An 11,542-nucleotide genomic window follows, 5' to 3' on the forward strand; every position below is an offset into this window, starting at 1 on the left:
TAATCGCTTCGTTTTCGACGTTAATCGAAGCTCGTTTGTAGAATTTAGTAGCCATCGACAACTCATCCAGAAGAAGATGTAAACCTCCGTCTTGAAAGCCGAATTTTGTAGTAACTTGGCGATATTCTTGATTTAATTTTATATACACAAGAAGCAGAAAAAGGAGTTGAATCTAGTTATCTAGGGATCCAATTAACTCTGCTAAGAATTAATACCTTGTGACTGGTCGATATTTATCGATAAGGGGAAAATACAATTTCAGATCGTCCCTACGGATGACTATAGCGCACGTTACGGGAAGGCTTTATGAGGGACAATATAAGGGTTTAACTGCTTAAGCTGGCCAGGGTTAATACAAATAACGAGGACATTTTGGTACGTGCTATATGGTTGTGGAAATCCCCCCGGATGGTGTCAGACAACTTCGGTGTACAATGGAAAATGGTCTCGACAGCCACCCAATTAAGTTTAAACATTCAACATGTACATATGGGATGATGTTGCATTTAGAACTACAGAAGAATATAACACAGGATTTGACCTGTTGAAGTTCAAGGATGTACCTAAAATATGGTTTTTTACCTTATTCCGGCGTTGCTCACTTGTTTGGTGATGGATATAAAAAGAACGAGTGAGTTGGTGAGATCATCATTCAGCTCTCCGCTTCAGAGTTGCAACTATCAAGTGGTCTCCTCATTTTGATTCTTTCTTTACTTTTTGAACAACATGTATTTACCTGTTTTGGTATGTGTATTTTTATTCATTATTAAATATTTGTTGTTTTTTATAAGTTACTAATTTTTGAAATTTATTATTCAAGGTTTACTTTGCTGCCTTGTGGGCCATCAGACCGGTGTCCGGCTCCTACGGCTACATGCAACCGCAGCAGCCGCAGAACTATTACACAACGGCTAAACCGTATTACGCCCCACCTTCAGTATACTACACCACGGCCAAACCTTACTACACCACCCCGGCAGCTTACTACACCACTCCAGCAGCCTACTACACCACTCCGGCGCCTTACTACACCACTGCCAAACCATACTACACCACAGCGGCGCCTTATTACACCACAACGAAAGCTTACTACACTACTCCGGCGGCTTACTACACCACTGCAGCTCCTTACTACACTACCCCGAAACCTTACTACTCCGAAGCCCCTGTTTACACCACCAGCAAGCCTTACGTCCAGCCTAGTTACACCACCCAGCCGACCTATTACCAGCAGCCGAGCTACACCACTGCTTACACCACTCCATCGTACTACCCCGAGAACTACGAGGGAGATGACAATGTAAGTGAATCAAATTACATTTCACTGGCCGACATAATTATTAAACTAGCCTAATTGATTTAAAATAAAATTAGGGATGGTACAACTACGCTTTCAAGTTCAACGTGAACGATTACTATGGCAACGAGCAATCCCGCAGCGAGACCCACGAGAACCAACAGACTCGCGGAAAGTACACCGTCAACTTGCCGGACGGACGCAAACAGATTGTCACCTACGAGGCTGACCAGAACGGCTACCGGGCTGATGTCTCCTACGAGCCGGCCGAGAACTCCTACAGCGACAATTCTAATTATTACAGCACGTCCAAATACGAGAGCGACAGCTATCAGCCGCAGACAGCCCCGGCTCCGAAATCCATTTGGAAATGAATAATGGCACGTGCAATTTAGAATGTTTGAGAATTGTGTATGAATGTAATTTTAATCGAATAAAAATGACGCTGTACTATAACCCCCCAAATGAGTCATAATGTCGCGTCACACAGCAACCCCCGTGAAAATATTTTCTAAATGACGAATTTTACCGGTAAAAGCCGAAACGGTTAAAAGTTTGAGACACTTATCAATCAGCGTATGTCGTTTGAGATATCCTTGATTGACACATCACAAGTCGTGCTACGTGTCTCGTGTTATGGCGTGATTGGCGATTTAAAAAAAATAACATCTCAAGTTCAAAAATCAAAATAGAGCGCCAAAATTATGTTTGATGTTTAGTAGTGTCGTCTGCTTTTGTTTTGTTTAAAGTTGAAGCCAAACAAATTGATGACATTCGAAATTAAGCTGAAGGTAAAATTCAAATTAAACTGATTAAATGTATTGTTAAAGTATTTTTCAAATGTTAAAGCCAATCTGAGAAGTAATTGCGTTGATTTGCGAAAACGTCTTCGTTATCGTCAACCATCGTCAACACCTTCGACATCGTCGTCTTTTATCACAAAACTTCCTAATTTTTGCAGTTCCAACCATTTTTGAATTCGTAAATCATTTAATGATTTAAGTTGTGAAACCAACATAAGTTGTTTGTCAGCAAATAATTCCAGTGTTGCAGGAAAATCACAAATGTATGTGGAAAACAATATCGTGTTGATTTTTTGAAAAAATGGTAAACATAAAATTTTCCTATTTCTTGCAAGTTAAGAGCAAGAGTGTTAATGATTGTAGTTTCAACAGTTTCTTTGCAAATTTTTTGTGCAAGCAAGCATTGTTTGTAACTGCTTTGATTTTTTTTACCAACATTGGAATGCTTTGCCGACTATAACCAGTACCCACCTTTATGTTTCACAATTTAGATTGCAATTACAGTATCTTTTAACTTTAACCTCTGAATGCAAAGTACAGTTAGGAAATCTCCTTCCTGGTAATAGGGTTGGAACTTTAAACATTTGGTAGATTGCTGCTTGGGATGTCAAGGCTTAGAAAAGATACACCCATCATCGTCATGATTCGTAAAGTTTTGTATTGAATCACGCGCGGTCACGCGTTATCTTGTCGTTCAAAGCGTTTAGTGGTGGTGAAACCACGGTCGTTTAGAAAATAAAATGATGGAACTATTTTCAATCACGTACGACTGACTATACGTTGGGTTTACGTTGGGTTTCAAGAGCGGGGTTCGGCCACCAAATGTGTTTGGTCGTGTTTGTTTTGGTGAGAAGGCGAAGCGATATCTCCAACTATTTTTTAACGCAATAGTGCATGCCTTATGTGTTCGAAATGACCCAAACCGCCTCGCACACGATTTATCAGTGCACGTCTAAAGTGTACTTAAATGACTATAGCTATTCTTATCTCCAATATAGGTATATCGACAATGAGGCGCTATATCAATCATTGTCTCATGGCCAGTTTGCGGTGAAAGTGTTCTGCAGCCGACACCAGATTGACGTATTATAGAACGGGATTAATATCTACGCAAAAACAATTGATCATTGCTGATTTTTGTGCATTTTAGCTCGGCTCTCAGCTCAAGACCGAAATCGACAATGAAAAATTGTTGGCTTTTGATAGCTGTGGTCGCCGTCGGCACGTCTGTTGCTGGCCAGACCTCGAGTCGATTTGAAGGCATCGCCAGACAGGAGGAATTCCGGACGTGGTTGAAACTGACATCCGCTGAAATAGCCGAGCTCCAGGCCGAAGAAGGTGATAGCAAATTGAGCCTCATCCAACAATGGCTGCACGACTTGGTGGTCAATTTGGTTTCAACCTCTTACCCAACGGCCGTGGCCAGCAATATCAGTCAGCAGTGCAAGAACGACAGCATCGAATACGTTCACAATCTCTATCGGCGTGCATGGGCTATGCAGAGTAAGTTCTAGCGCGGTTAGAATGATTTGAATTTGACTAATTTTATTGACATTTTTCTTTTCAATTCAGTGAAGGAATCGTCCGGCAAAGTCCCACTCGGTTTGTACGGAGCTGGTAATGTGCACGCCGACGGATTGTTCGACGAGTGCCTGGCCGTTCGAGCGCCAGATTTCGACGGCCAGTATTGCACCGCTTACTTTAAAGCGGCTCCGGTGAACGAATCGGAAATTCTCCTGTCATCGGGATGGTCTTCATCCGCATCAGGAGACGTCGAAGGGCGAAGCGCCAACTTGGTAACCATTCTGCAGTTGCTTGGTTTCCTGTCGCCAAATGCCGGACGAGTGGAGCCCAAAGTGGCGACGGCGGACGTCATCACTTACGTTTTCCCCAGTATCAGTTTCTGTCTGCCATCGTCCTGCAATGCCGACGATTTGCGACAGGCCGTCGCCGAACTGGTCGGCAGTTACATCATCGCCAACTACTCCATCGTGACCGTGACTGACGAGCGATACTGCTTCAAAGACAACAAAGATCCGCCGTCTTTTGACGGCCCCGACATCACCGTCATGTAAAAATCAATCCATTTCCGGTTATAATTTGGCTAAATGTTTGAATTTTTCTATTTTATCAACAGAGTCGTTTTGAGTCTTTTGGGCCTGGTGGTTGTCGCCGCTACGATTCACGACACTTGGCGCATGTTGGCGGATGAACCTTTCGAGTCCCAGAAGGACGGACCGATCGTCAGTTACCTGCACTGCTTCTCGGCGCTAACAAATGGACGCAAATTGCTGTCGATGAAAGTCTCGAAATCTCCGACGAATTTGTCGTGCGTTCACGGCATCCGCGTTCTCTCCACTCTGTGGGTGGTCATTGGTCACACTTGGGTTATTGGCCCGGCATCTTTTTCAGTCAATCCAAGCATGGTCAAAGACGTGAGTCGATAGAAATGGATCAAATTGAAATGAATAACCAAAAAAATTGTTTGAATTTCCCGCGTTTTTTTTAGGACGCTATGAAATGGTGGTTTCAAGGTATTTCAAACGCCACCATATCGGTTGATACTTTTCTATTGATGGGTGGCCTGCTGGTCTCGTTCCTTTTGCTGGTCGAGCTGGACAAGAAAAAAGGAAAATTCAATTTTGGATGGTTTTATCTTCACCGATATCTCAGGTTTGCGCCCTTCAATTTTTTAAACAATATTCCTCGACCATTTCCCATAATACTTTTATTTTAAATTCATTCAGATTGACGCCTGTGTACGCCATCGTTCTTGGCTTCATTGCCACTTTGATCGTGTACATGGGGACTGGGCCCAACTGGTACAACGTTGAAACATCGGCTTACGGTTGTCGCATCAACTGGTGGTGGCATCTTCTCTATAGTGAGTCCAACTCTTCTATGCATAACTCTCAACGCTACTGTAAAGTTGATGGACTAAACTCGCAATAATATTTTGTGCTGTCAATGCAGTCAACAATCTCTTCCCGACCGACATAAACGTTCAGGTGAGTTCTATTTTATCATTTGTTGCTTATAATTATATTCATTGGACTGAATTGTTTGTTTTTTTCTCGGACAGTGTATGGAACAGACGTGGTATTTGGCGCTCGACATGCAACTCTTTATCGTCTCACCTCTTGTCATCTACTTGATGTGGCGATGGAAGAAAATTGGACTGCCTCTGCTCGGGTTTTTATTTATCGGAACCATCGCTGCCAATTTCGCCATTTTCGCCGTGTTCGACTTGATGCCTACGGTGATGCCCACCCGGACGTAAATAATAGGATTTTATCCCACTAACGGATATATAGAATCTTTACACAACTTTTTTTAATTTTTCCAATTTTCAGAATGGATACGATCGCAATGGGTCTGGACGCCGATTATTATTACACCAAACCGTGGACTCGGGCTCCACCCTACATCGTTGGAGTTTGGCTTGGCTGGTTCTTGTACGTCACCAAAGACTCACAGAAGCGCACATCCAAGGTATAAAGACGCACTCTAATAAATAATACGGCTAGTTATTGGAATTAATTTGATATCCTATTGCATGACTATTAGATAATATTAGTCATCTTCTGGACAATGTCGTCGGCCATCATCTTGGCCGTCATTTACGGCTTGATTCCTTACTTGGATGAAACCGCAGTGCCGGCAATCGACCCGACAGTTAGTTTGTTTTACGGATCTCTGCACAGAACGGCATGGGCCGCAGCTGTAGCCTGGATCGTCTATGCCTGCACGAAAGGTTACGGAGGTAACATTTTTCAATCGATTTAATCTTTTAAATTTTTAAATTTTAAATTGTTTTACTTTTGATTTGTTCATACTTTAAATTTTAAATCTAAAATCTTTTAAACTAATGCATTGAGCTATCGCAACAATATGGCGCCAATAAATATATTCAAATCTTTATCGCTAGGAATCATCAACCGACTGCTGTCGTGGAAAGGATTTCTACCTTTGAGCCGACTGAGTTATTGCGTCTATCTCATTCATTTCGCTTATCTTGACGCATTCTACGCCTCCAATCGCAAGCTCGTTTACTACACTTTCAACAGCCAACTGACGACATATTTGGGCATCGTCGTCACAGTCTTCGGGCTGGCCTTTGTCGTCTCCATTACCGTCGAGGCCTCCTTCCTCAACATTGAGAAGCTTCTTTTTGCTTCTTTTTCACCACGTACGTACAGCCCTTCAAATTTCATAAACTTTTCATGCAATAATATGATATGTTGGTTTGATTAGCTAAACCCAGAGAGTCTGATGATGATAAACAAAACTCTCCAAGACGCATCGATTGGAAAAATAAATCATGGGACAAATATTGAGCTTATATAAGAAATACAAACGAAATAAATAACACAAAATTCGATTGTGTGAACTGTGAAAATACCAAAACTTTGATTTTTTTACTTGAAAAGCATTTATTATTTACAGTCAGCCGATACACAAAAATATGAAGATACAAAGCCGTAAACATTTAATTGGATTTTGCCAAGTGGAATAAGGTAACAAAGTGGAAGGCCTATTCAAAATACTATAAATTAGCACGTTTACAGAACACCGGCAGCCTTCAAGTCTGCGAGCATCTTGACGACGTGTTCGGGCATCGGGGGAGGAGTGGGCAGGTGATCGCCGGTGGCCTGGAATCCGTTTTCATCGGCGGTCCAGTTGACGCTGATGATAACACCGTCCGGAGAAGTGTAAGAGTAAGAGCCCCTGGAAACGGTGCCGATATCCTCGGGTTTAGGTCCGACTTTCTTTTGGTTTCCGCTTTCCTCAACTTTGGTGCCATCGGCGGATTCGAAACTGCCAAATTCGCAAATTGTCAAAATTGAATGAGCGCTATTATTAGTGATGATAGAAATAGAAAGACGTTTGAAAATTACTGACTCGAAAGAGTAGCTGCCATCGGCGTTCATTTCGCTGTTGGATGAAACAATCAAGATGGGATTGCCCAGCGAAGCTTTGAATCCGGCCGGAGGTTTAACAACGGAAAGCCCTTGGGGTTGAGGGCGACGCTGGGGTGTGGCCAAAGCCACTGCCAAGAAAGCGAGTGCGATGATCTGTATAAAATTAGCGACAACATTATTGAAATGAAGCTGCCATAGATATCGTCATCAACGAAAATGAATGAAATCAAAACTTACGAATTTCATTTTGAATTTTTTGAGAGTTATAACTGTGCTCGAGGAGATGGGTGAAAGGATTGTGATGGCTCTGATCCTCGAGTGTCTTTTTATATGAGCCGATTAGCTAAAGAGATTGTACTGGCCAGTGTATGTACCATCTTTTATTCGGGAGTTTCTGCTATGCAACCTATATCTTCTTCTCGAGGCTATACGCAGCATCAATTTACATTATTCTCTTTGTGTGCTTTACGGAATGTGATGGCTGGTAAGTGAAAGGATTATTTTTTCTCCTTTAAAACAGGAATAAATATATAACCCACCCACGTCTCAGTCTAGACATATGCACAAGCCTAAATATAGCGAAGTGGCTGCTGATAGAAAAAATTATTCGAACTCTAATACGAAACGGGAAATTAATAGCAGATTTTGAAAACAGGAATTTTAATGTAATACTAGTATGACATTGATAATTATTTCAAATCTCCTAGAAGGAAGACGGAGATTTTTTTTAACCTGAAATTTCGACAGGAAAAGGAACCCGTTCGCTGGGCAGGTTTCGTAGTAGGACAGGAACTTTTTCCAGAGTGCTAGAAAATTTGCTGTAAACGGATTTCACCAATCGACTGACATGCAGGGCACAATTTCCAGTTGAATTTATTTTTAATTACAAATTATACACATTCTGTAACAAGATTAAATCAAAATCTGAAATTTTTCACTTAGAATTTCTTTTCTGGAAATTGCGATCAACCAGCTATTCTCGTATTTAGTCATCCGCAAGCAAATTATTGAATTGATAAAGCATAAAATGTGTTGATTGCGCTGATAAAATTCTATTACGTAAACCTGCCTTGTAAATATTATATTGTCTGTGCATTTATTTATAGGCATAGATAGGGGATTACCTTGTTAATGGAATAATTTACCGTATGTTGATTGATTGTATGATATAACCTTACATATGTACTATTCTTAGAAAATTGAACTTATAAAGAAAACCCAACACGTATGCAATTAATCATACTTAAGTGTGACAGCGTGCCTCTGAATATTAGAATGCACATTGCGTAACTCTTACTCATGTACAAATGTGCAGTTAAGTCACCTAAACGTAATACAACTGTTCAATTGTTCAATCTATTTAATCAAGTTATTTTCCTAGTGGCTCAGTGTCGTCGTCACGAATTATATACATGTTTCTTTGTCGGCTGGTAAAAGTTCTAAAACTACAAATGGGCCGGCGATAAAGCTAATGGCCGGTAGCCTATGTTCTCGGATGGAGAAATAGTCAATTCAATCGCGCATGTAGGTTTTTACTTTCGATTGTCAGTGACCGGACCGACCGGACCTCTCTCCAAGTTATTGGCATTGAGTGGCATTGGCCTTATACGCGTAATAATACACACAAACACACTCATGCATTCTCTTTTTTTCACTTTCTGCCTTTTTCCTTTCGTTCACGGTGATGCCATATCGGATACAATACGCTGTCAAACCTGTTTTTCAACTATTTCACGACCATATTGCTGGTTTTCACGCTAAATGAACGCCAATCGGTTCGGTAGAATTTGAATGATGGCCATTATATTCGATCAGTATAATAATTCCATTTACGCATATTCTTTGTTTTCTCTTCCAGCCATTTGCTGATTGGCAACTTTTATTCGAAGCCATTTACCGCCATTTATACCTGACAGGAAATTCACGGGTATAGATTCACCTGAAAGGTCTGAGCTGAAACCGGAATGGCAACAAGCTGGCCCTTACGAAATATACAGTTTCACATTGTTGCGTTTCGTAATGATCAATTATTAAACAATTTAATTCACAGATCTTATAAATTCCTTTTTTAGACGTTTGCGAATTGCGAGTTGTGTAACTAAGGACATTTTCACGTCTGTAGAACATACAGAAGGAGAGAGAGTGAAATCTAAAGCAAGCGCAAAGCCCTTATTATGCAGAAATTGCTTCCTACACCCCAGCACTCTCCGAAGATAGTAATAATACCTGCATGCAGTATAATATCGTCATTAAACCCTTCACTTTGAAATCGGGGTTGGGTGTGAATATTTTTCAATATTTCAACTTCAAATGACTAATATGATGCTGTTCCCAGGAATATTTCCTGACCACCAGGTGCTTCGCATCAATTTCCAAAAAAAACTTGCCCTCGTGAATTTCCTTTCACTTTCAACGACGAGCTTCTTTATAGTCTTAAGAAAGAATCAGCTATATTGACTATGGCAAGTTCTCATACAAAGCCAGCGCTTGTTTCCCAGCTATTTCACCGAATAAGGAAGCGCTTTGATGACATTTTCACATCAAGTTATAATATCTATTCCTGCTATGTCCTGGAACAAAATGAGACCTTAAAAAATCTCAAGGATGCGCACAGTTAAAAGAGAAAGTCAAGCGATTGCATCCTCCCGTATATAGTTTAAGCGTGTAATCAAATCAAAACAAAACTATAAAGATTCCGAGAATCAGGAACTTAGTTCTCAAAACCGCTCATCCGCCTTGTGCGCGCAAGGCTTGATGGAAATGTGCTTTATGCCCATAACGTGTGTACAAGTAAACCCGTTTTTTTAAGCAGTACTTTCACTCGCGTCTGTAATATACGGAACAGAGTCACGGGGTGTGTTTGCTGACCTCCATGGGGATGAGAAGATGACTCGATCTAGTCGTGATCCTGAAGATCACGAACAATCTCCCAATGAAATCGACAGGCGCGCGGTATAAAAAGACCGAGGAAGATGAGCCAATGGTATCACACTCTCCTGTCTCCTCTCCAAGACAACTTCAATCCTCATCAAAAATGAAATTCGTAAGTTGATTTAACTATATAAAGAAATATTTCGCATCGATTCAAAATTTAACTGTGAGCTTTTTTCTACATTTTTCATTTTATAGATTATTCTGTTCGCCTTTTTGGCCGTGGCTTTGGCCGCACCCCAGCGTCGCCCGCAGAGCACTTTGACTGCCCCACGCCGTCCTCAAGCTTCACCCCAAGCGCAGCGTCCAGGAATCAAAACTCCGGAGGGAGAACCCATTGCCATTATCTCATCCAACAGCGAAATGAACGCCGATGGCAGCTACTCTTTCGAGTAATATTATTTAATGTTTATTACCAACTACATCACACCTATCTGAAATTATCCAATAATGAATTCAAAATTTTATAGTTTCGAGTCTGCTGATGGCACCAGAGTCCAGGAGAGCGGAAACCAAAAGAAAGTCGGACCTAAACCCGAGGATATCGGCACCGTTTCCAGGGGCTCTTACTCTTACACTTCTCCGGATGGCGTTGTCCTCTCCATCAACTGGACCGCCGATGAAAACGGATTCCAGGCCGCTGGCGATCACCTGCCCACTCCTCCTCCGATGCCCGAACACGTCGTCAAGATGCTCGCAGACTTGAGAGCTCGCGGACTCCTGTAAACTACTCTGCCCATCATTATCCCAATTCCCAGTAAAATGCCATTCTCTTTTTGTAGGAATAATTTCAATCGCTACCGATCTTTTTTTCGATGTAAAAAATTTCAGACTTGGAGTCATTTGAATACACGATTTTGCAAGCAAGAGTCAACTAAGTTTTTTTCAATGATCGCTAGACGGCCCTAAAAATCACTCCCTACCTTCGATCGGTTCGATCAACATTTCTTCTCAAATATTTTTTTGCAATATGCAACTATAAGAAAAAATAGAAAATTCGGTTCTTTCAAATCTTAATAGCACCTTCTAGCATTTTCTTTAATTGCAATTTTATAAAAAGTAACCGCCCGATAAGGGACTTGAACCCTTGACCTCAGGATTAAAAGTCCCGCGCTCTACCAACTGAGCTAACCGGGCTACATGAAATGAAGAGTTTTGTTACAAGTGTTTCAAATCACAATTTTTGGCACAGATGTAGTAAGTATTTACTTATAACATTTTTGAAAATTATACTATATTACTTAAGCTCGCAGTGAATAATTGTTTCCTTTTTCCTTTTTTTGTCTCCTTTTACTGTATTTGCTCATTTCAGTAGCGGGACAATCCTTGCTGAATTGATTTATCCATACCAGCTAGCGCACAATCATTGTGGCAACTTGGTCATTTCACGTTTAACTTATTAAGGTTCCCGTAACAGCCGCTTCTCTTTCATGCCTACTGACCCTATAAAGCGAGAGTTGATATCTTATTGTATAAGGAAAACAAGTGTACCGCGGTGTATTAATCAGTGAGGGAGAGCTCTCTGGCGTGTTGGTCAAAATCCTTATCAGTTTGAGAATTCGTGATTAAAAGACAGCTCACAATGTGAA

General features: G+C 41.2%; 4 protein-coding genes and 1 non-coding gene across 5 annotated transcripts; 3 read left to right on the forward strand and 2 right to left on the reverse strand.

Annotated features, from left to right (window-relative positions):
• Positions 1-631: 631 nt before the first annotated feature.
• On the forward strand, positions 632-1,762 carry LOC124209297 (adhesive plaque matrix protein-like). Its single transcript, XM_046607240.1, has 3 exons — positions 632-744; positions 821-1,300; positions 1,375-1,762. Exons 1-3 carry the CDS (start codon positions 727-729, stop codon positions 1,669-1,671), a joined length of 795 nt encoding a protein of 264 aa, XP_046463196.1. The 5' UTR covers positions 632-726; the 3' UTR covers positions 1,672-1,762.
• A 1,324-nt stretch (positions 1,763-3,086) lies between these two features.
• LOC124209298 (nose resistant to fluoxetine protein 6-like) lies at positions 3,087-6,477 on the forward strand. The gene is made up of 12 exons (XM_046607241.1): positions 3,087-3,183; positions 3,251-3,603; positions 3,673-4,171; positions 4,238-4,535; positions 4,610-4,773; positions 4,848-4,984; positions 5,074-5,108; positions 5,183-5,376; positions 5,454-5,592; positions 5,668-5,863; positions 6,029-6,289; positions 6,355-6,477. Exons 2-12 carry the CDS (start codon positions 3,282-3,284, stop codon positions 6,435-6,437), a joined length of 2,328 nt encoding a protein of 775 aa, XP_046463197.1. The 5' UTR covers positions 3,087-3,183; positions 3,251-3,281; the 3' UTR covers positions 6,438-6,477.
• A 36-nt stretch (positions 6,478-6,513) lies between these two features.
• LOC124209299 (endocuticle structural glycoprotein SgAbd-3-like) lies at positions 6,514-7,324 on the reverse strand. Its single transcript, XM_046607242.1, has 3 exons — positions 7,260-7,324; positions 7,003-7,175; positions 6,514-6,918 (listed from the first exon to the last, which is right to left on the reverse strand). Exons 1-3 carry the CDS (start codon positions 7,266-7,268, stop codon positions 6,663-6,665), a joined length of 438 nt encoding a protein of 145 aa, XP_046463198.1. The 5' UTR covers positions 7,269-7,324; the 3' UTR covers positions 6,514-6,662.
• Positions 7,325-9,956: 2,632 nt separating this feature from the next.
• Positions 9,957-10,822, forward strand: LOC124209300 (endocuticle structural glycoprotein SgAbd-3-like). The gene is made up of 3 exons (XM_046607243.1): positions 9,957-10,065; positions 10,152-10,345; positions 10,424-10,822. The coding sequence occupies exons 1-3, from the start codon at positions 10,003-10,005 to the stop codon at positions 10,677-10,679; spliced, it is 513 nt and encodes a 170-aa protein (XP_046463199.1). The 5' UTR covers positions 9,957-10,002; the 3' UTR covers positions 10,680-10,822.
• A 195-nt stretch (positions 10,823-11,017) lies between these two features.
• On the reverse strand, positions 11,018-11,090 carry Trnak-uuu. Its single transcript has one exon. It is a non-coding gene; the product is annotated as a tRNA-Lys (tRNA).
• Positions 11,091-11,542: the final 452 nt, after the last annotated feature.

This window comes from Daphnia pulex, chromosome 12 (genome assembly GCF_021134715.1).
Source record: "Daphnia pulex isolate KAP4 chromosome 12, ASM2113471v1".
In the NCBI taxonomy this organism is placed as follows: Eukaryota; Metazoa; Arthropoda; class Branchiopoda; order Diplostraca; family Daphniidae; genus Daphnia; species Daphnia pulex.

Excerpts from the sequence above, each read along its gene's own strand:
- LOC124209297 (XM_046607240.1), top strand. Across the intron at positions 1,301-1,374 it reads ACTACGAGGGAGATGACAAT|GGATGGTACAACTACGCTTT; the intron begins GTAAGTGAATCA and ends AAATAAAATTAG.
- LOC124209300 (XM_046607243.1), top strand. The coding sequence starts at position 10,003 with ATGGTATCACACTCTCCTGTCTCCTCTCCAAGACAACTTCAATCCTCA. Across the intron at positions 10,066-10,151 it reads CCTCATCAAAAATGAAATTC|ATTATTCTGTTCGCCTTTTT; the intron begins GTAAGTTGATTT and ends TTCATTTTATAG. Across the intron at positions 10,346-10,423 it reads GATGGCAGCTACTCTTTCGA|TTTCGAGTCTGCTGATGGCA; the intron begins GTAATATTATTT and ends AAAATTTTATAG.
- LOC124209299 (XM_046607242.1), bottom strand. Across the intron at positions 6,919-7,002 it reads GATGGCAGCTACTCTTTCGA|TTTCGAATCCGCCGATGGCA; the intron begins GTCAGTAATTTT and ends CGAATTTGGCAG.
- LOC124209298 (XM_046607241.1), top strand. The coding sequence starts at position 3,282 with ATGAAAAATTGTTGGCTTTTGATAGCTGTGGTCGCCGTCGGCACGTCT. Across the intron at positions 5,864-6,028 it reads CTGCACGAAAGGTTACGGAG|GAATCATCAACCGACTGCTG; the intron begins GTAACATTTTTC and ends CTTTATCGCTAG. Across the intron at positions 6,290-6,354 it reads TTTTGCTTCTTTTTCACCAC|CTAAACCCAGAGAGTCTGAT; the intron begins GTACGTACAGCC and ends TGGTTTGATTAG.